The 25,729-nt window shown below is 42.5% G+C and overlaps 1 protein-coding gene across 1 annotated transcript in view; it reads left to right on the top strand.

The window, feature by feature from the left end:
• Window positions 1–25,729, top strand: part of CHD6 (chromodomain helicase DNA binding protein 6) — a 145,453-nt gene that overhangs the window by 85,025 nt on the left and 34,699 nt on the right. Inside the window, exons 17-24 of the mRNA XM_036417993.2 lie at window positions 4,167–4,362; window positions 14,786–14,950; window positions 16,233–16,412; window positions 17,319–17,429; window positions 19,291–19,493; window positions 20,175–20,374; window positions 21,081–21,240; window positions 25,045–25,134. Of these exons, the coding sequence (XP_036273886.1) occupies window positions 4,167–4,362; window positions 14,786–14,950; window positions 16,233–16,412; window positions 17,319–17,429; window positions 19,291–19,493; window positions 20,175–20,374; window positions 21,081–21,240; window positions 25,045–25,134 (1,305 nt within the window). The remainder of the gene's footprint in view (window positions 1–4,166; window positions 4,363–14,785; window positions 14,951–16,232; window positions 16,413–17,318; window positions 17,430–19,290; window positions 19,494–20,174; window positions 20,375–21,080; window positions 21,241–25,044; window positions 25,135–25,729) is intronic.

Consider the following 25,729-nt stretch of genomic DNA (forward strand, 5'->3'; position numbering starts at 1 on the left):
CCAGTCGTTGTGCTGTTGATATTTGGCTCTGTGGACTAATGAGTTTGCTGACCACTGCCCTAGCCAAAAGGATGGGAACTTGATTGTACCTGGAGCTGATAGTTGGGAAGCAGGGTGGAGAGAGGTAGGAAGATCACACTCTCTCTTCCTTTTTTTCAGTCTAATACTTCTACCTTTAACTGAGATTGGAACTCCTTCGGGTAGAGAAGGGTATGGTTCTTATGTTTTATCCTCTCAGGGCAGGGATGTGTGATCTAGAGGGCTGATATTCAACCAGTTCCCCTGGTTTTTAGACTCTTTGTATCCGCATTTTTCTGATGCCATCAATACCCAATCCCTTTGGGTATTCTGCAATATTAAATCAGGCTATTTCTCACCTGGGATTCTGCTTTCTTTAAATACCATATAGCTGACTTTCCATCTTCTAGAATTTTGTTGTAATTTCTCCTGTTTCTGGTTTATTTGGGGGAGTGTATTTTTATCATTTTACTAGAAGTTTGAGAAGATAAAATATAAAATATGCATGTTAATTCATAACCTTTAACTGGATTTTTTTTTTTGATATGTCAATCTGCAATCCTTCTGTAATTTTGATAAATCATATATAACGGGCATTTAATCTAGTTTATTTCTAAATATGTCTTATTTTTATTTACTAAATGGTCCATGTTTCCCCCCTATTCATCTAATATACTATCCATTAAACATACTGAGATATTATATATGCTGGGTATATCCCTAACCTTTCTGTTCTGATCAATAGTTTTATTTTTTTCTCATATATAATTGCAGATAAACTTCAGAATTATTCTTTTTTAGTCTATCCTTGACTACTTCAGTCTCCCACTATTAAAAAAATTGTGTGTGTGTGTGTGTGTACACACACATTTACGCGTCTGTATTTATCCCTATATACATATATCTATTTATTGGGATTTTATTGATTTTACACATTTAGTAGAGTAGGATTGACATCTTTACACAACTGAAGAATATAATTTTCACTACACTTATTCAGGTCTTTTATATACACTGTGGATTTAGTAAATATTTATAAAGTGCCTTCCTCGTGCTAGAACTTTTGTAGGTGTTAGGGAGATGGTGAACAAACCAACATAGCCCCCATAGCATATTGCTAAATCCTTCATATTTCTTACTAAGTTTCATGCTAAGTGTTTTACATGTTTATGGCTGTTGTGAATGGGTGATTTTTCACTCTATGTTTTCCAGCTGTTTATTGTTGGGAGATAAGAAAGTCATTCATTTTCCTTGAGGCCTTGTGAGAACATTTCCTGTTGTGCCAAAATGTATCCCTCCTCTCCAGGCAAAGTACACAGAGGTTTCCCAGAGTGCCACCTGCTTCTCATTGATGTTTGACAATGGCTCAGAATTACAGTTTCATGAACCACATCGACTCCTAGGGAGTTAGTTCTCAATACAGTTGATGCAGAGGGTTAATTGCTGCACTGATGTTTGATGTGGGGAATTTTATGATGTCTGATTTCTTTATTCAGACTTACTCGCCCTCAAGATTTTCTTTGTTTTTGAGCCTTGTTGCTTCTCCAGCTGTCACTTTCCTTTTGTTCCATTTAATTTCATGCCAAACTCTCATCCAGGGTGAGGGCACGGCCAAAGGACTTGGCTCGGAAGTGACGGGATGAAGAACAGTTGAAATAAACTCTAATAATTGAATTTTTATTTTAGTTTAGTTTTTGTGTTCTTCGAGAGCACCCCCTCAACACTGAACAAGTGATGGAAATAAGGATTCATGTTCCAATCATCCTGCACAATTTCTAAAACCATCATTAAGTCATAGCTGGCAGAATGCTGTCTAATTTTATGGAAATAATTTTCCCCAGGTGATGGCCAAGCTATGTCATCACATTCGTTGACTTCTCCCAAAGCCATGCTATCTCCCTGCCTCATTCTCTGATGGCTGTCAAAGAACATTGAGTCCTCTGTGCCTGTGGTTAAAATGGCTGGCATGTGTGATGGTCGGGGTGGCAGCTGCCCCTGTTTCATTGTGTCAGCCCTGTCTCCTGTCTCCAGACCCTGTGCTGCTTCCACACATCACATGTATGGCCCCGCTGCGGAGGGAACCAACCCAGACCAGATCCTCGCTGCATTGGCTTATCAAAATTGTTTTGATACCTGTAGTTTCTTCTTTCATTTGCTGCCAGAGCTACAAGTTTCCTAAGTTTACTGGTGTTTCTTATTTAACTTTCTCTTCCAAGTACTTAGGGAAATCTTTCTGTTCTGCTGCATTGAAATGCAGGGCACAGTATGAAGGCCACACAGCAAACTGGTTAAGAGTGTGGACTTTGTTTGAATCAAATGGATCTGAGTTAACTCACCAGCTAGGTCATTGCAAGTTATTTTGATTGTATGGGTTTTTGAAATTTCCTCAAGTGTAAAATGGGGATGGTAATAGTAAAACTACCTCATAATATTATTGTGAGAGTTAAATGTGATGATACATGTCAAGCACATATCAGTGCCTGGCACAGAGTTGACACTTTGGTTGCTGCTAATATTGTTGCTGTTGCTATTATTAATGATAATGATAATTTTATCTAATTGCTTCATAGTGTTATAGAATTTAGAATGTAACTCTTACCTTTTATCTTATGATATGATCTTCTTAGTCTGCCTTCTTGACAATCCTGTCATCATCACTCATTTTATTTGCTACTGTAGTTTCAAATATTATTCCTGTTTGTTACATTAAAAAAAAAAAAAGAAGAAAGAAAGAAAAGTACACCTGTAATTCCAGGTATGGATGCACTGCAGCTTTGTAAGAGAAAGACATATGTTCGGACTTGGTTCTTTGCTGTGTTACATGTCCCTTAGAGTCTGAGTTGGATTGTTATTTTTTACATGGATTTCCTCGGGTGATTTCTTTTCATGGATTTTCCTTTTCCTCAAGAAAGTCAGGATTGTGTTGCCCAATTTAGTTGTCTATAGAGTCAGACCCACACAGAGTCATCTGCCCCTAGACTATCTACTATTCTCTTTCCAATTATTTATCTGAATTTTTGGAGGCCAGATTTTCCAAATTCTGGGCTACTGGTAAGATTTTCATCAGGATTCACGTTCATGACTATTGTTGGGTCTATGATGACTTGGTCCTCTTCTCACAAAGTTCTGTTACTTCTGCTTTACCAGCCAGTTCATGCCAGGGGTCCAGGGCAACATCCCCTTGTTAATTCATGTGTTGGCACGGGTAAGAAAAGAATAAGACTCTAAGCAGCTATCTAGGTTGCTACAATATTTTAATGCTCTGTTAATAACATTATTTCATCGTAAAAGTACCATCCGTGTTTTCTGATTGGGTAGACAGACAGTAATATGATCCCATAGTGTTTTATTTCTTTTATTCTCCTTCCTTTTCCCCTCTCCTTCACCATGCTTTCCACCTTTATTTCTTCACTTCCACACAGGTGTATGCTTTCTTAAGGACATTCACCTTTACTTCCTCACTTTATTTTGCTTTAAAAATTCGTTCGTTCTCCGCACCCCTGCCATAGCACAAAGCATTTTCTGTGAGTCTCCCCGTTCACGTGGAAATGTGCTGCCCAGAAGACTGTGGTCTCAGCTGCGGCCTGGAGGCTTTGCTGGGCACCTGTAGGCGCTGAGGAACCGTTAGGCTAGAGCTGACCAGCCCAGACATCAGGGATGGCCTTTCATTACAATCTCCCTCCCGTTTCCAGTTTCCCAGAAAGCAGTGAGGGGCTGATCTGAACTCTGATTCCTTGTAGGAGCGCGACTGAAAGCAGGTGGTGGAGGCTTTTATTTGCTTTTCTGGGTCTTAGGGTTACGTTCAGTGCAAGGTAAAATTGGGAAATGACTTGAGAGTAAGTTGTTTGGGCAGTGGGAATTGATATTTTTTGCGTTTATAATTCTCCCAGTCCTCCTTAGTTTGTGGCTGTTTTTTTGTTTTGGTTTGGGTTTTGTTTGTTTTGAGGGGTGACACTTTGCAATGCAGTTTTAGATGTCTGCCCTGCTGCCTATGTAGAGGGTGGGGATTCTTCTAGACTGTGGACACTTGGTCCATATGTAGAAGTGAGGGATTTAAGGCCATCGGTCAGCAGCTTCTTGCATTGTTTGCTGTTCTCCATTGAAGTCATGATTAACACGTGGGCTTTCGTTCGTTTGGGTCCCCTCAGATACACCTATGAGCGAATTGATGGGCGAGTACGGGGAAACCTGCGCCAGGCAGCCATCGACCGGTTCTGTAAGCCAGACTCAGACCGCTTTGTCTTTCTTCTGTGCACCAGAGCGGGAGGCCTGGGGATCAATCTCACAGCCGCTGATACCTGCATCATATTTGATTCAGACTGGAACCCACAAAATGACTTGCAGGTAACCATTAGGATGATTGCTGTTTGCCTTAGCCACCCGGAACCCAAGAACGTATGGCAGGGCCTGGCATGGTTATAGAGTATCTGCCCTCTTCCATGCTATGGTGTGAGCCAGAGGGCAGGCTTAGGGCCTCAGCCTAGGGGAACTGAATGAAAAGTAAATGTCGGCCCTTCCTACTAATCAGAGAATTGATTTTCCCTTTTACTTTAAGTCAAATGATATTTCATAGTGGTAGCCTCCAAATATAGAATTGAACTATTTCTTTATTATCATCATCAGACATAAAGAACATTATTGAGCTTGACTGATTCTCAGTTCTGGCGTTTTCACTCATCATGTTTGTTAGCGGGTCATATGTCATACTCAGCTTGGGAAATGACCCGGGCGGGACATCTCCACAGTGTGTCAGGGTTCAGGCAGCCTCACTAGCTCATTTGTTCTGCACTTAATGCAAAATGTATAAATGCCCTTTTAAGTGGATTTGCAGGTTGTGTTTTCTAGTTTTACCCAAGTTAAGTAATGGTAACTTTAAAAGATGATTTACAAAGATTGAAGTTATTCAAAGATCAAAGTTTATACAGTTAAAAAGTAAGCATAGACAAACAAGAAAATGACAGAGCAGACACTTCCTGTTTAGAGTTTTTCATCAGCCCTGTTTGACAGTGAAAACAGTGACCAGATCAGACAGTGAATTAGCAAAAGAGATTCAAGAAGATCGCCTAGAGTATAGATTTACATTATTACTAACCATGAATTTATCCTAAGTGTATCTTGATATATTTTCTAATACTCAGAATGTGAGTGTAGGGTAGGGAGAGTGGTGAGTACCTCACAACCTTTTTTATGACGCAGTGATTAATAAGAGAAGTTTGGCGGATGCTTCTTCACAACACTGAAGAGGTAGCCGAGGGGATTCCACAAGGAAAGGAAGGCCAGGAGGGAGAGCCGAGCTGATGCCTGTTGGGCCTTCTTCCATGGCCACCACTTCACGCAGAGCATTCTGCTTTGTCCTTTCCATTCAATGAGTTTCCAAGCAACATTTTATTTGAAGAAAGCTAAATACTAGTTAAATAACCAGTCCTTTAAATAATTAAATTGATGACAATTGGCTAAAACTCAAAGGGAAAAGTCATTGTGAAACTAATTGTGTGGCATTGTGTTCAGTAAACGAGGACAAATATATGAGTTACAGAGAGCAATACTTATTCCAAAGAGATAAAACAGTGCTCGCTTCGGCAGCACGTATACCAAAGAGATAAAACAGGATAAGGGGATAAGAATGATGAGGGTTGGATGGCCTGGTTTAGAAAATGGTCTAGGAAGGCTCCTTTAAGAAGGTGATGTGAGCAGAGACCTCAGTGATGGGGAAGGATCTTAAGTTACAAGGTCAGGAGGAAGAATGTTCCAGACAGAGGAAATAAGAAGTATAACCACTGGGGGTGGGAGTGAACATGGGTGGCACCCTGAAGCAGTGGGCTGGGCACTCACTGTACATTCTCAGTCCCAAATAAAGTGAGTCAGGTTTCCTTTGAGTTCTCTCCTGCCTCTCTTGTCAGTGTCCTCTCTTTTCCACTCACTCCTCCTTTCTTTTTCTGCTGCCCCAAAGCATCCTTTTCCGTCTCCCATGCTGTCAACTCCTCTCCTGTTCTCAGCCAGCTCTTGACTGACTTATTGACACGTTTATTGAGCCCAAACGTAGGCCTGCAAAAGGAAGAGCCACTTCCCAGTGCTCCCTGACTCATGCTGCCAAGAGCCCAATTCCGCTTTTGCATGAGTGGTGACCCTGTGGAGGCAGGCTTTTAGATTGGCAGGAGAAATGTGAAATTGCCAGGCTTGAAATAAAATACTTGTGTGTAGAAACTGGGCTACAGTATTATACCAGCATGCTAGAAGTGGTTGGGTTCCAGTGGCACTGTAGTAATTTGTTTAACCTCTGATTATGCAGTTTTTACATCAAGTAATAAGTAGTATTTTTTAAAGTATTAAAGAAAATCTGCTTTTTAAATGTAATAGAGCTAATGACTTGAAGTAGTAGTATAAAGGTCAAGAGAGGATATAGTATTTTGCTTGGTTCTTTGTACCAGTTATTTTATTTTCACCCTAGAGGCCCATTGCGTGAATTTGTGCACAGCTGCAGTCCCTCTGTGTGGCCTGCAGAGATTGGGCCAAAACTCACAGTCCAATGCCACCTGCAGCTCTTGCCTACTGCTCCCACTCATCCTGGCCCGACTGTGCCTGCCGCTGGCTCACGCCCAATCATTCCCAATAGGGAGAGGTTCGCACTGCCACAGCAGCGCTCACCAGCCATGAGCCCTGTCTGGCACCCTTCCAAAGGGAGTGGCCTGCAGGATTGGGCTGAAACCAGCTCTCCCACATCCCCAAAGGGTGCAGGCCAGGCTGAGGGACTCCCTCTGGTGCACGATCAGGCCAGGGAGGGACTGTGGGAGGGACCAGGCTGTGTCCGGCCCATCTTGCTCAGTCCCAATCAGCTGCACCCCAGCAGCAAGCTAACCTACCAGTCAGAGCTTCTGCCCCCTGGTGGTCAGTGCACAACAGTCGACTGTCTGCCCCCTAGTGGGTAGTGCACATCACAGCCAGTGATTGAGCAACCTTAGCATACCATTAGCGTATTACACTTTGGTCATTCAGTTTTTCTGCCATTCGGTCTATTTGCATATTACCCTTTTATTATATAGGATGATTGTAAAGGCATGGTGAAAGGTTTTGCCAAGTTCTGGATGTGAAAGTGACAATAGTAAATTAAAGGCCTGAATTAATTTAAAATCTCACTGCTTGGGCAACTAAGACAGTCCCCCTTCCTTCCCTTTGCAGTCACTGGGATCTGAACATCACTCCTTTTTTTCATAGGCCTTTGTTCACCTCAAATATATTAAAAACTAAAGAACTAACCGGGGGCCTGCAAATTGTGCAGGAGCACATCAGAGCTCTGTAATTTTTCCTGGTGGAGGTGGCACCACTGCCCTCTCTTGCCTAACTACTCCAAGCTTCTGTATTTATATCTTTGCCGATGGATCTTATTTGGGCTTCATCTCAGTTGCTGCCCTAGTTCTCTCTCTGCCACGTGTTTTTATATGTGATTTTGGAAAATTAGGAATACCTGGTTAACTATTAGATATTTGACTGTAAAATGACGAGTCTCTAAATGTGACAGGACTCCTCTTGTTATCCTCAGGTAAGTCATCTTGGTAGAGCACATGTTTATTTCCTGGTATCGTATAGCTGCCTGTGGCAGTGGTCTCCCAAACAGGTTCGCTTTTCTCAGTTAATGAGAAGTCCAGAGATGTGTAGTCAGGACTACTGGGGTTGCTTCATAGTGTCATCAGAGTCCCAAGTTCCTTCTGTCTTTCTGCTCCTTCATCCTCAGTGAATGTGGTTTACATCCTCTTGGTTCCCAGATGGATACTTCATGTCCCAGGCAGGAAGGTGTGGTGCTTTTTTCAGGAGAGCAGAACCTCCCCAGATACCTCTAGTACACTTCTGCTGCATCTCACTGTCCAGACCTGTGTTACCTTGCCATCCCCGGAAGGCTGGAAGTGGTTTCATTTGGACATGTTGCTGCCCTTGGCAAGAATCAGGGTTCTGGTGATGAGGAAGAAAGGAAATGTGGATGCTAAAGAGGTAATTAGCAGTGTCTGCAGTGCTCCTCTTAGACCTTTGCTCAGAACCTTTCTTAAACTTCCACCTGTAATTTACTCTCAACACTAGATGAGCCAGGAACAAGAAAAATCATTGTAAAAGCCATGGCCACATATTGTTGCTGCTTTGTAGATTCCATAAACTGTATTACCTTGATTCCTTTCTTTACCAGAGTTACCCATCAAACTTTCTCCTGATACTAAAGACTTAACTACCACTAAAGATACAGAAAGAAGTTATGGCAACTAATTTTAATAGCCGAAGACTAAACAGCTTGGTTGTCCAGTAATAGAAGACTGATTGACTAAGCCATATATAAAAGAATGAGGAATGTGTCTGCAGACACCTAAATATAGTGTTGGGTGAAAAAAAATTACGTGGAAAAGTACGCATAGTATGCTAGCATTTATCTAAAAAGGCTGTCTCTTCCTTTCTCTTCCCTGTGGAAAGATTAAAACGAACAAAAGCTTTATTTTTATTTTTAAATATTTTTATTGATTTCAGAGAGGAAGGGAGAGGGGGAGAGAGGGAGAAACATGATGATAGGGAATCATTGATCAGCTGCCCTCTGCACACTCCTACTGGGGATTGAGCCCGCTACCTGGACATGTATGTGCCCTTGACTGGAATCAAACCGGGACACTTCAGTCCACAGACTGACTCTCTATCCACTGAGCCAAACCAGCTAGGGCAAAAAGCTTTTTTAAATGGTTACCTATCGCGGCAGTAAGGAAATACGATGGAAGTTACAAGATAGAAACTAGTTTTTCCAAATATGCCTTTTTGCATTTAAAAAATACTTTCATATGTTTTTATTGATTTCAGAGAGAGTAAGAGAGGAGAGAGAGAGAGAGAGAGAGAAACATTAGTCAGCTGTCTCCTGCATGCCCCCCAGAGAGAGAGAGAGAGAGAGAGAGAGAAAGAAACATTAGTCAGCTGTCTCCTGCATGCCCCCCAGTGGGGATTGAGCTCATATGCCCTGACTAGGAATCGAACTTTTACCTCCTGGTTCATGGGTTGATGCTTAACCACTGAGCAACACTATCTGGGTGGGTAACTTTTTGCATTTTTGACTTTGGATCCATTCTAAGTATTTTATAGCATTATAAAATAAAATTAATTTTTTAAAATGTACCTTTATTGTTAAAAGTTTTACAGCTGTCTCCTTTCTTCCCGCACTGACGCCCTCCACCCCATGGCCACCCTCTACCCAGGCCTTCACTACACTGTTGTCTGTGTCCATGAGTTATGTATATATGCATATAATTTCTTTGGTTAATTATTTCCTGCCCTCACTCCCTCTGAGATTCATCAGTCTGTTAAAAAAAACAACTTTATTTTGAGATCATTTTAAACTTTAAAAATGTTGCAGAATAAGTGCAGAATTCTAGGACCCTTCACCAAGCTTCCCTTAATGTTAATATTTTATGCTAGAGGCCCGATGTACACAAGTTCACGCAAGAGTAGGCCTTTCTTCCCAGGCTGCCAGCACCGGATTCCCTCTGGCATCCTGGACCTGGGCTTCCCTCCTCCGGCTGCCAGCAGGCACCTGAGACCCAGGCCGCTTCCCTTGGGCTGCTGGCAGGCACCCGGGACTCTGGCTTCGTCTGGAATGACATCCTGAATGATGTCCAGTCTAATTAGCATATTAACCTTTTATTATTATTATTATAGGAGATAACCATAATGCAATCATTGAAACCAGAAAATTATCATTGATAGAATACTTTATCACAGACTCTCTTCATATTCCTTCAGTTTCCTACAAATGTTTTTCTTGTGGTATGAGATTCAGTGTAGGATTTCACACTTCCTGTAGAAGTCATCACTCTTGCCAGCTCAAGTCTAATTACGTCCATCTTATTTTTCATGACCTTGACACTTTTGAAGGGTACTGATCAGCTGTTTCCTAGAATGGCTCAATTTGTGTTTGCTTCATGTTTTCTTATCAGATTTTGAAGTTATGCATTTTGGATAAGAATATCATAGAAGTGATGTTATAACCTTTTCTATGTATCATATCACAAGGTATAATAATGTCAATACATTACTTGTTATGTTAATTTTGATTACTTGGTTGAGTGGGATCTGCCTTGTTTCTCTACTGTAAAGTCACTCTTTTTACCTTTAAAATTAATATCTTGGGAGGAGATATTCTGAGACTTTAACCTGTTTCTCATCATACTTTTGCGTATTTTAGCATTCATCAATGGCTCTTGCCTTCATTAATTATTATTGTGTTTGGCTAAAGGTGATTTTCTGTTTCAGTCTCTCCTTCTGCAGATATTAATTGGAATTCTACTCTAAAGAACAGTTGACCTTTGCCCACCATTTATTTACCTGTTAGTACAGATTCAATATTTATTTTATGGGTTATAATTCATTACTCTCATTGTTTATTTTGTTGTTCAGATTTGGTCATATGTAGCTCCTTCACCTTGGCTCCTGTGTAGTGTGGCAAGTTTTGAGCACTTCCTTTCTAGCACCACGAGGTGTTCAGGTTCATGCCCCATGTTTCCTGGTTTAACCATGGAATTGGCATTTCTCCATCGATCTCTTGTTCCTTTTATTTGAGGGTGGCATTTAGAAACTAAGATTTGATACTAGGTACGCCCATTGCTACTGGAGTATTATTGCTTCTAGACACTCTGAGCAGACAGAGCTAGGAATTGTTGTGTGTGTGTGTGTGTGTGTCACACAAATACTCAAACCACACATCTCTATTTATCCTGTTTCTGTCCTTCCATAGCGAGATTTTTTATTCCAGACCAATTCTTTCTAGCCCCCTTTAACTTGAGTCAGTTCATCGATATTTCTTTTCCTTCTATGATTTTGATGTTTTTGAAGAGTACAGTCATTTTATAGACTGTCCCTCAGTTTCTGTTTTGTCTCCTCAGGATTGGATTCAGGCTTAATAATACTACTCCTGAAGTGATAGGTCCTTGTCAACAGATCATAAGAGGAACATATGATGTCTGTTTACCTGATAATAGACTTTGGTCTCTTAGTTAAGTGGCATCTGCCAGATTTCTCTATTATAAGTTGATATTTTTTTCCTTTGAAATCGATAAGGAATTTTGGATAGTTTGAAACTATATAAATTTCCTATTCCTCATCAACATTTACACATTGAGTTTAGTTCCCATTGATTATCTTTGCCTGAATCAGTCATTATGATGGTTACAAGGTGGTGATTTTCTGTCACTCTACATTTTGTTGGCTACTACTATTTAAAAAAAAAAAGATTTTTTCCTTTTCTCCCATTTATTTATGTCAGTATATCTACTCACGGATTCTGTTTTATTGAGTGGGTTATATTCCATTACTATCTTTATTTCTTTTGATGTTTAAATAGTCCTAGACTTAGCCAGTGGCAGCCTCCTCAAGTTTCGAGTGTTATTTTAATATATTTCCATCATTGTGTGAGTACTTCCTTGCATTCTGGCACAGTAATATGTTTTAGGCTCATCTTATACTTTGCACCGGCCCTCCAATTAACCATTTCTCTAACATGACTTTGTTCTGTCTTATGAGCAATGCAATTTAGAAACCAAGATCAGATAGTCAGTTGTATTCTTTGCCACTGGAATCTATTGCTTCTAGACCCTTTCAGTGAACATAGCTGGAATGCTACACACACAGAATAAAAATATGCATATACATATAACATGCTTTCATATGCATATGTGTATATGAGCAAGTGTACATATAAACTTAATTATGAATACACACATATATCCACAGAAATAGATGTGGATATATGTGTGTATTCATAATTAAGTTTATATGTACACTTGCTCATATACACATATGCATATGAAAGCATGTAACATACACACACACACGTATATATACATGCGCATACCTAGCCATGAGCTAACATTGATAACCTCCAATCTATTCCTATGCCACTGTCATTCTAGTTTTCCTCCTTTCCATATTTGTAACTTCCTTTTTCAATTCTCAATATATGTATTAATTTGCTTAATCCTAAATTACACAGAAAGTAGTTTTGAAACTGCTAACCCTACCACTGTGAAAAAGAAACCTACCTGCAAGTGGGTATTTAAAACACTATGATTTGACTATACATATGTAGTAGGATATAACCCTAAATGGATGAAAACAAAAATCTTACATGTTTTTCAGTAATTACGTTTTGGTGATATTATAATGATACTGTTTTTCTGAGACTAATATATATATATTAGAGGCCCGGTGCACAAAATTCATGCACAGGGGTCGGGGGTGTCCCTCAGCCAGCCCCATCCTCTCCAATCTGGGACCCCTCGAGGGATGTCCCTCTCACAATCCAGGACTGCTGGCTCCCAACTGCTCGCCTGTCTGCCTTCCCCTAACTAATTGCTTTTGCCTGCCAGCCTGGTCACCCCCTAACCACTCCCCTGCCAACCTGATTGATGCCTAACTGCTCCCCTGCCAGCCTGGTCACCCCTAACTGCCCTCCCCTGCAGGCCATCTTGTGTCCACATGGGGGCAGCCATCTTTGACCACATAGGGGCAACCATCTTGTGTGTTTGAGTGATGGTCAATTTGCATATTACTCTTTTATTAAATAGGACTAGTGGCCCGGTGCACAAAATTCGTGCACAGCGGGGGTTTGTCCCTCAGCCTGGCCTGCACCCTCTGCAGTCTAGGACCCTTTGGGGGATGTCCGACTGTCTGTTAAGGTCCGATCCCTGTGGACATCCCTCCTGCAATCTGGGACTGCTGGCTCCTAACCACTCACCTGTCTGCCTGCCTGATTGCCCCTAACCACTTAGCCTGCCAGCCTGCTCGCCCCCAACTGCCCCCGCCACCCACCTGCTGGCCCCCACCTACCCTGCCTGCTGGCCTGATTGCCCCCAGCTGCCCCCCCACTGATGGCCTGCTCACCCCGAACTGGCCTCCCCTGCTGACCTGATCACCCCCAACAGCCCCCAAAAAACTGACTTTTAAACATGGTTGAAGGGATACAGATACATGGTTAATGAATTTAAAATATTGTTATGATCTCATGATGTATTTTGTCTTATATGTGCAATGTATATACTATACACACACAAACACTTCTATTTTTTCCCCATTTAATAGGCTAGAAACAGTGACCAACTAGTAGCAGAGAGCACCTCTAGGGCATCTAGACTGTTGTCTCCAACTACCATTTCCTATAAAAGAGACTAGGACTCCTTGAAACAAATGGCTGACTCCGCTTCTGGGCAGGAAATATGCAATAGGAGCATGAAACATATTGTCATACTAGAAAGCATGGGAGCTATCAGAGACTACTGGTCTTTGATATAACATACAAACATAAATACAGATATACCCATGTCTTTCTTTATCTGTATGTGTATGTATGTATGTATGCATGCGCATGTGTACACACATACACACACGTTAACCATGAGCTCATCCTGATACCTCCTACTGCATTTTAATACCAGTGTTTATTCTAGTCTCCCTTCTTTCCATATTTGACTGGATCATGTCAAAAAAACACAGGAGCCAACTTGAAAATGTTGCCACAGGACATTTTTCTACAGCAATAGAAATAATAGCAGTACAATAAAACATAGAACATGTATTTAAATGTAATCTCATTGTGTTTCTGAAACAAAATATTAAAAATCTTCCTCAGTAGCTTTGGTGGATGTTATTTTAGAAACTGATTAAATAAAGAGAAAGAATTAAACATTTAGCTTGTCTCTCCTATATTAACTGTATCATCAGCGGTTTCAAAAATTTGACGGGAAATTATAATCCTAATGAAATAATCATTTTGGACAGAGATCATCAATTCAAAATAAAGATAACCGGACATCATGTGCCTCTTGATGGAAATTCAGCACTATCTATGAAACACACTTGCCAAAAATGAAATCTTAGCCTGCTTAAGTCTCAAGATATAACTTCCACTTTAGGGGAGATACTAGGAGCAGGGGCTCATATTCTCAGCCACAACCAGAATAAAGACGGCAAAATGTAGACTGTCTTAAACTATAAGACAGATACCTGGTTTCCTTTAAAAAAAACAAAACAAAAAACATTTACATATGAAAAAAGAGAGATCAAAGACAGGGAGTATCTATAGATTAAGAGACTTGAGACATGTCAACCAGTTACAGTGTAATGTCTTTCCTTGGATCCTGATCCAAACAAGCAAGCTTTAACGAGTATGTATGAGATAAGCAGGGAAATTGGAAGAAATGGAGTATTAATTTTTTGAAGTATGGCAATGACAATATGTTTTACAAGAGTACTTATCTTTAGAAATACATATTGAAATGTGTAAGGATGAAACAATATGGTGCCTAGGATTTGCGTCCTAATGATCTTGGCAGGTAGAGGCATGATAGATGAAACAGGATTGTCTACATGAGGTTATTATACTTTACTTTTGTGTGTGTGGGATTTGCTGTAGTAAAATTAAAAAGCAGTGCTGCCAGCTCTGAGAAATTTCCCAAAAGAGCAGGACCAGATCCCGGGAATGAGCGCCTCCACTAGGATCAGAGGCTAGCAGGGGCGGGGGGCACGCCATGTTCTTCTCATCACTTTACCCTAGCACGCACTGGTCACTCCATAAATAGCGGGTGATGAAACAAGTGGCCTTGAAAGGGCAGCTGGCACTTTGGTGAATTCTGTCCCATGACTCATAACTTCAAGACCTGACCACTCAGAATACATGGAACTTAAGCATTTCCCTGTTCCTTGGGCCACTGCCATTCTATCTGGTGATGTGACGTATGTGGCCCTCCTTCCTCCCCAGGCTCAGGCCCGGTGTCACCGGATAGGCCAGAGCAAAGCTGTGAAGGTGTACCGCCTCATTACTCGGAACTCCTATGAGCGAGAAATGTTTGATAAGGCCAGCCTGAAGCTGGGTCTGGACAAGGCTGTTCTGCAGGATATCAACCGGAAGGGCGGCACCAATGGGGTGAGTATGACGGTACCTGTGCCAGAGCCTTGAGCATTGGTCACACAGCTGGGGCCTCTGGATTCTTCCTGCAGCTGTGTTAAGATTGACTCACCAAACTGAGTCCGGCCAAACAAGTTTGTTGGGTAATACCCTACCCTAGAGGGTTTTTCGGGTTAGGTCTCTGTATCTGATAGATGGATAAAGGAAATCTGTAGAACAGTTATATAGTAGGGCTGTCCAACATGCAGTAACATTTCAGTAAACAGTTTTTTAACAGTGCCTGTTAGAAGTGAGTAGATCTTTATACTTAATTCTTAAGTTATCTATTGTCACCATGCTTTTATCTCATACTCCAGACAATGGAATCTATTTTATCTGTATCCCTCAATGCCCCTAACAGTCTTTGGCATATTAAAGATGTTCAATGCATGATGGTCAGTGAGTAAATGAGTGAGTAGATTAGCAGCTTAAAGTAATAAAATATTTTTTCCCCTCTAAGGGGGATAAAAATTGCAGCTAAGATTCTTAAATTGTATTAAAGTATAGACAAATAAAGTAGAATATTTCCTTAATCTCTGGGTTCAGGCCATCAAAGGTTAGGAATGAAACCTTCTAAATGAATTCTCTTTAGTCCAGATGTTCTATATCCTCATAGCTGTGCATGTGTTGCTAAGTATAATACTTCAAGTTACCAGTGCTGCGAGTTATGGAATTCCCTCTTGTGATTGATATAAAGAGAACCAGATTCTTAATTAAAACCAGGAAGGGGTGTTTTGAACTCCCCATTTCCTGTTTTCAACAAGCAATTGAGAAGATCACACTTGGCACAGGATCCTCTCTTCGGTTAAGAAATGACATCATTTCCAATACTAATGTATTTATTTAATAATGAAGAAATCATTCTTTAGCTCATTTGGTACATCTGGAGGTTTTTAAAGATACAGACTCAAACTGAAATATAAAATAAACATTAAATACATCCTCTTTAACGGTGCATAGTTTTAATGGCTTTTGACATTTGGTAATAACCAGCGTGCTGAAGAACGTTAGGGTCATTGGGTCATGGACTGGGCTTTATTCTGGAGCTCTCTATAGAGGATCGTCTGCCTGCCCTCCCCATGGTTCTCTCGAGTGCCTTTATCTGGGCTTTCATTTTCTAAAGCTTGTTGTTCATGTCTCTGTTCTTCCGACATGTGCAGTTAGTGGAGGTGCTGTGTACTGAGTCACTCGGGCCAGGTTTGAGGCTGTCTTTCTCCTGTGCATTTTCTACTTTGTGAGTAGCCTTTGGTGACCTGTCCAGGTGCAGCAGCTTTCGAAAATGGAGGTAGAGGACTTGCTCCGGAAAGGCGCTTACGGAGCTCTGATGGATGAGGAAGACGAAGGCTCCAAATTCTGCGAAGAAGACATAGACCAGATTCTGCAGAGGAGAACCCACACCATCACCATCCAGTCCGAAGGGCAGGGCTCCACCTTTGCCAAGGTATACAGGACCTTCTCTCCGGAGTCCATGGTGGGGAGCGAGAAGAAAGACTCTCATTAGTCAGACTTCTGTTTCCCTAAGTACACTATGGACATTTTCTGGCTACACACTCTGTGTTACACTTAGAGGATGTGTCAGTAATGGGCTAGAAGCTACAGAAAGAGCACCACTCCTAACCCCTGGGAGCTGGTTTTCAGCGAGCGGGATAGACACCTTAGCTCGCAGGCGCACTATCACTGTTCACAAAGCCTGCTGCGAAGCTCTTGTGGTCACTTTGAGTCCCTTGCAGAGCACTCATTGGTCAGTTTCTAGTGAACACCCCAGTCCTCAACCTCAAGCAAGTATCTTGTTCATTTCATGAGAAAATACATTTCAGTCAATTATCCCAGCTAGGTGCTGCCCTGCAAGTTACTGGATTTAGAATTCAGCTAACAAGACCACTTATCAGATCACTCTCAGGTTTCCCCGACCACAGGCTCTGTGAGCTTTGTGACCTGTCTAATTAAACTCCTGTTTGGCATGGGACGTTTTCAGTAGAATATTTTGTGCTTTATAGCCATCACTTATCTCTGCCCACCTCAGTGCCTTTTCTGTAGCAGGCATTTGGTAACTGGTGAACTGAAAGAAAAGTTTTATCTAGGGAAGTTTTAAAAGTTAATTCTTTCACAGGGAACTAGATGTCAAGTAATACATTGCCATTGTCTTCCAGAGCTCTCTTCCTGCTTCCAAGTTTAAGTTTCAAAAAATGATCTTGTAGGTTGAAATTGTAATTTCCTGAACCAGTCTTTTAAAAGAGACGAATAGCTTTGAGGCTGTTTGAGTTTCTGATACATTTGAAAGAACACAGGTGCTTATTAATGTGCGCTGTGTCCAAGCACAGCTCACTGATGCTTTTCTTCTTCACAGGCTAGCTTTGTGGCTTCAGGGAACAGAACAGATATTTCCTTAGATGACCCGAATTTTTGGCAGAAATGGGCTAAAATAGCTGAACTGGACACTGAAGCAAAGAACGAAAAGGTACAGCATTAAGAATACTTTATTCCATTGAACGTTTCACTGTGTCTTACAAGAACATAACTTCTCACACAGCTCAAGTCATTATTTACTCCTGAGCCCTAATTCTTAAATGAGATGGTAAATGTAATATACTTAAAACATGCTTAGCTTCATAAACATTAACTGTTAGAATTTAAAATTACCTATGGGACATACTGGGCACCTGAGAAATCAAGGCAGTTAGAACTGGAACTGGCCCAACAGGTCAAGTTTAGTCCTCTGGCCCAAGCCAGCATCCCAATCTTTGTATGTGACCATTTTACCTCCTTTTCACCATTCCTACGAAAGAAACAGGAATTCTAAGAAGAGGGGAAAAGCACAATAAGTAAAGTTTGTTGGCTTCACTTCCTTTCTTTCAGTATCTTGAATTTTTCTATTTCCATGCATAAGAGAGAGAATGGTCTTAAAATAAAGCCAGAGTTTGAACACTGCCTCTGCCCCTGACTGGATGTGAGCCTTTGGGCAAGGCACTTGACCTCACTGAAACAAGTTCAAAAGGGGGTGGTGATAGAACTCATGACTATAACTGCCTAGGACCTTGTGAGGCACCCTGTGCCTTAAGTGTTAGTTCCCCCTCCCTCTGTCTCAGACTCTATTGCCTCACTGCAGGATGAGCATACATCCCTTTTTACCTGTCTTCTTAGGTGAGTATTGAACTCCTGTGAACCCACAGGCCCAGAGACAGTTCCTGCAGATATCCAGCTGATTCAATAGCCAGCACCCAGCCTTAGCTCTTCTTCTATAGTAGGGGTGTCGAACTCAATCAGAGAAGGGTCCAAAATCTAAAATCCACTCTAAATCGCGGGCCGAATGGTTTACTGAACACTCATAAACTGTCATTGTGATGGAAACGCAGCGGAGTGCAGTGATGACAGCGCGGTGCGGGCCACATTGCAAGGCCTGGCGGGACAGATTTGGCCCGCGGGCCTTGTGTTTGACACATGTGTTCTATAGGATCACCAGAGGCTGTTTAATTCAGCTCTCTCCAAATAGGAAGATTGTGCAGTCCTTTAGTAACCTGTGTTTTACAGTTTCACAGTCAAGAAGTTACTCAGTGCAGGGAAGTTGGCAGGTGGGGTGGGGGGGTGGGGGTGAGAAAAGGTTTTTGACCTATGGACGGTAAGAAGCAGTTGGAACAGGTGGAAAGTAAGGTGACTGAAGCAGGGATAACGCTAGAGATTTACCTGGGCTACATAGGGGAGGATTCAGGACCTTAGCTTACCTTTGGGGATTTAAGGGGAAGGAGTGAGACACATAAGATGATGAAGATAAGAGGGCCGATGGTTGTGGCCAGGGGAGCCACTAAAATGAGAGATTCCTGGGCTGGAAATAATGTTTTCAGTGAAAGACAAAACATTAGTATTTAGTGCCAGTGGAAGGCAGAAAATGGAACAGCTGGAATATGTGTTTGTCTTGAGAAAGTTGCTGAGCAGATGGAATTCTCCAACTGGTCCTGTCTCCAGAACACAGCCTGCCTCTGCATGCTGGGCAGAACGGCTGAGGTACACCACTCCGTCTTTCTTGGCCAGAGCAGACTGTCACTCTGGGCACTGGGGGGCGTTGCCTGCCCATACTGTTAGAATGACTGCAGAGACAGCAGATGGTGACGGATGACACATCAACTTCAGCCAGTCCCAGAGAATCCCCGCTGCTTGTCATGGACAGAGCAGGTGTGCTGGGACAGCCTTTCCTGCTGCAGGATCAGACCAGGGTGTGGTTCTTTCCCAAATGTGTCTGGAGGAATGTCAACAGGATGTGCTTGTGCATTGTGATGGGGAGACAGAAGCAGGGCTTTCTCCCCAGCGGTCCTCTCTGTTTCTAGGAAAGCTTAGTGCTCGACCGGCCTCGCGTGAGAAAGCAGACCAAACACTACAACTCTTTTGAGGAGGATGAGCTCATGGAGTTTTCAGAGTTGGACAGTGACTCTGACGAAAGGCCCACGAGGTCAAGGCGCCTCAATGATAAAACCAGGCGCTACCTCCGAGCCGAATGCTTCCGGGTAGAGAAGAACCTGCTCATCTTTGGGTGGGTATTGGCCTTGCCTATTAGTTGTTGGTGTTCGGTCCCTGAGATTTGTCCAGTGTGTGTCTCCAGTCCTCTCTGGAGTTGTGGGCTGATGCAGGCTCGGTTAGAGCAAGAGAGAACTGTGCTTTCTGCCCGTGACCTCCCTCACCCCAGTCACTGGACACTCTGCTGCCCTATTGTAGATGTGCCATGATTTCTCATATGCTTGTCGCAGCGAATCTTTGCTACTAATTTGCTGCCTGGCACTGATTTCCTGCCTTTCCCCCCACCGAGGATATATAAGGAGTCAGTGCAACAGATGTTCCCGTTAAGGCATGATTCGTGCAGGGCTCTGGCTTTGATCAAAATAGAAGCTTTACCTTCTGGGAGCTCACCATTGTTTTTGAATACTGCAGCTGGATTCCTTTAATTCCAAGTTTTTATTTTGTGATCCAAATATTTTTGTCCCTCTCTTCTTAATTCAGTGACCATGTAAAGCGTTCAGTGGCCAGCGGCCAGGTCACCTTAGTGACATTTGTATGCTACAACATACAGGCCTCCAAGGCCTTGCAGGACAAGGCCCTTGGACCAGTTGATAGACCCAACAGAAGATGAGAAGCTCTCTTGGCCCCTCTTTGTCCTGCAGTGTTGAGGGCATGCTTGGCCTTCGCTCCCCCAATAGCCTTCTATATTTCCACTCAGCTGGGGCCGGTGGAAGGACATCCTGACTCATGGGCGATTCAAGTGGCATCTGAACGAAAAGGACATGGAGATGATTTGCCGTGCCCTGCTGGTGTACTGTATCAAGCATTACAAAGGGGACGAGAAGATCAAGAGCTTCATTTGGGAGCTTATCACACCAACCAAAGATGGGCAGGCCCAGACCCTCCAGAACCACTCAGGTGAGGTGGCCTGAGAAGCACAACTCTCCTACACTTCCAGCCCTCCTCCCACGTTGGTCCACGTTGCTGTGCTTTGGAGACTTCTCTTTCTCTGGTCTGTTTTAGAATGTTACCTGTGGGAAAGGATGATGATTCTTTCAGTTCCCCTTCAGTGTTATCCCGAGCTACTGTGATGTTTTGTTTAAGTACTATTGGGCCCTCCAAAGTTTGCCAGGTGCCAGTCCTACCCATTTACTTGAGCATCACAAGGGTTCCTCTTCCGATGAGTCTCACACCATGTGCTCCATGGTTTGTCTTTGCATCTCACGGTGCCATCTCGGCTCCCCCTCTGTCTGCGCCTTTCCTTGTGCTGTGCTTCTCCCTTCTGTGTTTGACCATAGCTTAACTTCAGGTATCAGATCAACTTCCTTTTCCCTGGCTGTGTGGTAAGTTCCTAGAGTGCACAGGTTATGGTACACCTTTCTTGATCCTCTTGGGATACTTGGTAAATTCTTACTTCCTGACTGAACAGTCCTGAGGTTTACTAAGTTTGGGACCAGGCACATCTCTTCACCACCATCAATCACTATTTGGTAGATGGAGTAGTGGGGTCTGTTGTCCAGAACCACCACACACAGCCTGGCTGCCTTTTTGCAATCCCAGCCCAGTTCTGTTCTCAGGCCCATGTTTATGCTTCCTGTCTCATCGACTAGCCTTTCTGTTTCAGGGTTGTCTGCTCCAGTCCCCAGAGGGAGGAAGGGGAAGAAGACGAAGAATCAGCTTCTGCTCCCAGAGTTAAAGAATGCAGACTGGCTGGCCACCTGCAACCCCGAGGTGGTCTTGCATGATGATGGCTACAAGAAACATCTCAAACAACACTGCAACAAGTGGGTGTGCCTCCCCCTCCCCCTTTCCGTCCCCTACTAGTAGCTCTACTCAATGTCCAAGTTTTTCGGACCCCTGCAGGAGCACATGATGTTCCTGTACTGCCATGCAAGGTTTGGAAAAGCAAGATATGGGGTCTAAGCTGGGTCATGATTCACTAGCTGTAAAGCCTCTCTGACCCCTTTACCAGTATCTCTTCACAGAACTTAACCTCTCTGCTAGTGCAGTTTTTACCACCGAGGATATTTTTGGCCTGACTCAAAATCTAATTAAGACCCTGGCGATTTCACTGTCTTTTTATTTGCCTCCCTCTTCACGGAGATCACATTAACTTGAGCAGAAGACCAACCTAGTAGGCATCACTCTCAGTCCCTCATGTCAATTTGCTTCCTCTTCTCAGTTGCTATTGTCATTCATGGTCTCCAGGTATTTGATAGACATGCATCTGAGATAGTATTCTTATATCCCTAGGCTGTCAGCTGGATAGGGTAGGGAGAGACAGAGGAAAAAATAATAGATTATGAAATTCTGTATGTATAAAGTTTAGTTTTGAGAAGTTAAAGCACTCAGCCACTGAAACATTGATATGCTTGCACATGGAAATTGCATCATTATATAGTGTATCTATTAGAATTAAAAGGACCCTCGGAACCCATCTAATCCTGCTTCCTAGATCATGCAAGAATTATATCCCTGACATTCCTGGTAGGTAATGAGAGGGCTTCTACTTACATATCTCTGATTATAAAGAGTTTAGTACCTTATGAATTAAGAGGATTTGCTAGGTTTTCCCTTATTCCCTATAACATCAACCTAATGGTTTTATAGTTGTTTGGAGGTTGATTGTTTTTTGTTTTGTTTTTTTTCTTTATCAGATAAAGTCTAGTCCTTTCCCTTCATTCTTCCAAATATTTGAAGATAATGTCTCATGTCCAATACTGTAACAAAAACTGTACACAAAGTACAAGCTCTTTAGGGACAGTAGATCTCAGTCTCATACTTAAAGGTCACATGCTGTGGATAATGGAGCCTGAATGGTGCAGGACCCACTATTGTGGTCACTGTGACTGAATGGAGTCACACGGAAAGAGGAGGCGGGCTAAGCAAGAGACCTGTTGATGACAGCGCTTAGGCAGCAGGCTAAATAAGTAATCTATTATAAGTAAACTAGAGGCCGTTGTACTAAGATTCGTGCAATAGGCCTTCCTTCCCCTGGCTGCTGGCACTGGTTTTCCTCCGTTCCTCTAGAACTCAGGACCCAGGCCTTCACTCTGGCCACCACCTTCAGTCTTCACTCCAGCCAGAGCACTGTTCCTATAGCTTCCTCCGCCTCCCATCCTCTCCCATAGCAGGTGTCCTGCCCTGCCCTGCTGTTCAGAGGCCCAGAGCAGCTGGGGGTGTGGGACTGCCATCATCTTTGTCAGGTTGATTTGCATACTCACTCCTGATTGGCTGGTGGACATTGTGGAATGACGGTCAATTTGCATGTTCTCTTTTATTGTATTGAGTAGATATTAAGCAATCATTGCTTCTTGAACAAGTTAGTCATGATAAAAATAAAGTATTTGGTGAGAAAAAATTAATCTGGCAATAATTTGAACGGAATGGCCAACTGTAAGGGTTCTGTCATAGTTCAGGTATTGATCATACGGACTTAGATTAGGATGCTAAGTAGAATTGGAAAGAAAAATTAAATAGGAGACACATGATTAAAGAAGAATCCATAGGGTGTGACGAGGAGTACAAAAAGCAGCTAATTCCATGACGATAAGCTTTGATGGAATGAGCAATGATGGAATGAAAATCATTACATTCACTAAGAGATGAAGGACTCAAGTTTTGCTTTGTTAAGTTAGAGCAGCAACATTTGGCTATTCCATCCACAGCTACAGATGTGGGTCTGGAGCACTGAAAACAGGCTGAGATGGAGAGGTTGACACAGAACTTCCCTCTGCACCTGAAGGGATGATCACAGTATCCCCACAGGGCGTCTTCCAGCCTCTGCTGAGCCTTCGGACTTATGGGAGTTTGCCATTTCTCAACAAGGCTCATTTAATTACCAGATGACTCTAATTAATTGTCCTTCTGTATATTAAATCTAAATTCCGCTGCCTTGAAACTTGAATTTATTCAGCATAAATGACTATGAGCTCTAGATTGCAGGCTCTCTCAATTAGTAAATTTACTGCCACCCAACATCAGATAAGGGTTAAGACAAGCGCTGGGGTCAGGACTGCCTGGATTTAAATTCTGGCCCCATGGCTGACCGGCAGGTGAATTCTTTAACCTCTGGGTGCCTTTTCTTCACCTAAAAAATGAGATTAACAGTAGTGTCTACCTGTTAGCATTGTTATAAGGATTAAATGAGCTAATACATGCTGGCACAGAGTAAGTACTAAGTACTCAAAGCATTGTTTGTTATTAGTGGTGTAGTATTTAGGGACATGAAATTGTCATTTAAAAAAACTTGAAGCGGAAACCGGTTTGGCTCAGTGGTAGAGCGTCGGTCTGCAGACTGAAAGGTCCCAGGTTCGATTCCGGTTAGGGGCATGTACATTGGTTGCGGGCACATCCCCAATAGGGGGTGTGCAAGAGGCAGCTGGTCGATGTTTCTCTCTCATCGATGTTTCTAGCTCTCTATCTCTCTCCCTTCCTCTCTATAAAAATCAATAAGATATATTAAAAAAAAAGAAAGAAAGAAAGAAAGAAAGAAATTTGAAAAGTTAAAAATCAGCTGCTTCAAATCTAAGCTGTAAGAAGTCAGGACAGAGGTTGATCATTCGGAGTGGGGGTAGTAACTGGAAGGGAATACCGGGATTCCTGTTGGGGAAATAAATGTGCTTCCTGATCTGGATACTACATGCACATGTGTGATCACTTTGTTAAAATCCCACCAAGCTTTAAGCTTATGCAAAGGGGACTTTTGGGAAGTATATTTCATATCAGCAAATTGTTTTGGGTTTTTTTTTGTGTGTGTGTGTGTGTATTTTTTGTTTGTTTGTTTTTTTAAGAAAGAGATGCGGCCCTCGGTGGGTAGTTCTGTTGGTTAGAGCATCATCCTGATACGACAAGTTTAGGGTTCAACCTCCAGTCCCCACTCCTTTGACCCCACTGTCACCTTCTGTGCTGTGATTCTTTCTTGGTTGGTGTCATTTCACAATTAGACTGCTGTGGCTCCTCCAGAACAGGATGAGATTGTTTACTTCCATTATGTCCCTCACATGGTGCATGGCACACAGTGTTGCCCCACAGATACTTCCTTGATTGCCTTGTCTCAAACATGTTTGGTGTGTTCCCATGGGGCCAGAGTGTGGTCCTTGCAGAATCATAGTGAAAGATGTTACTCTCTGATAGAATTGCCATGAAAGGGACTTTAAAAGGTTCATTTAATGATGTACAAGTGGAACTGTTTGAAGGCAGTGCCATTCACCATGGCCCACCCTTCAATCAACTGGTAACCAGCCTCTTGGAAGGCAGCTCTACCAAAGAAATGTTTGAGGCCATTTAGGGACTCTTTTAGGGACTGGGAGGAACTGTTTTTGCTGTCTCCCCCCATATGGTTCACAGGATGACTTAGCAGATGACTGATGAAATGCATTTTTTTCTTGTGTAAAATGGGATGATCACAGTAATGTCCGCCATTGGTACCTAGTGGTTTGTTTTTCTAGTGCTTTCTCATATATTCCTTCATATTACTAATGTAATGACATGGGAATGCCCAGAATCTCTCTGTCAACTGGGGGTGGCAGTTTACAGGCAGCTCCTGGGTTCTAACGTGTTTGCATTAATGTGTTCACCTTTCATAGGGTACTTTTGCGAGTTCGGATGCTCTACTACCTAAAAGCAGAAATACTGGGAGAAGCAGCTGATAAAGCATTTGAAGGAACCCCCGCCAGGTAAAACGAGTCAACCCTACCTCTCTGAGGTAGAGAGTTGTCATAAATGCCTGTTCCTGGAAATGGGCCAATGTGTCCATGTTCCCATCTCACCTATCAGTTACTTAGATGGGAGAGCAGGTAGGTGGAGTAAGGACAGTGCAAGGAGAAGCACTTTCTTAGAAACACAGCTTTCAGTGAGGCTTTACTAGTAAGTTAGTTTTTTTCTCTTTTTTACAGTGTTGTAAAATCTTTTCAGAACAGTCATTTCTCTTCCTTAATCATTGTAGAATGAATGTTAATTACTGTCATATGTTTGATCTAACTTTTACTCGGAATCCCATTCTTGGCCTTTGAGGGCTTCTCCTTTATTTGCTAATCCTGTCACCTCTGACCTGTTTGATTTCTTGCACCTTGATTTTGTGAAGTGGTGTTTCTAAAGCTGTAGAATTCTGTGGGAACTTCCCGAGATTTGGGGGACTAAGGCTGTCAGTTCCCAAATCCCACTGAAGCTGTCAGATGGTCACAGTTTGTAGGTGGGATCACCAGGCAGCCCCCTTCCCCTGCTCCACATGTGCAGTTAATTGGCTCCAGCCTTGTGCTATGCCCGTCATTT

The sequence above is a fragment of the Pipistrellus kuhlii genome, unplaced genomic scaffold (assembly GCF_014108245.1).
Source record: "Pipistrellus kuhlii isolate mPipKuh1 unplaced genomic scaffold, mPipKuh1.p scaffold_m20_p_6, whole genome shotgun sequence".
NCBI lineage: Eukaryota > Metazoa > Chordata > Mammalia > Chiroptera > Vespertilionidae > Pipistrellus > Pipistrellus kuhlii.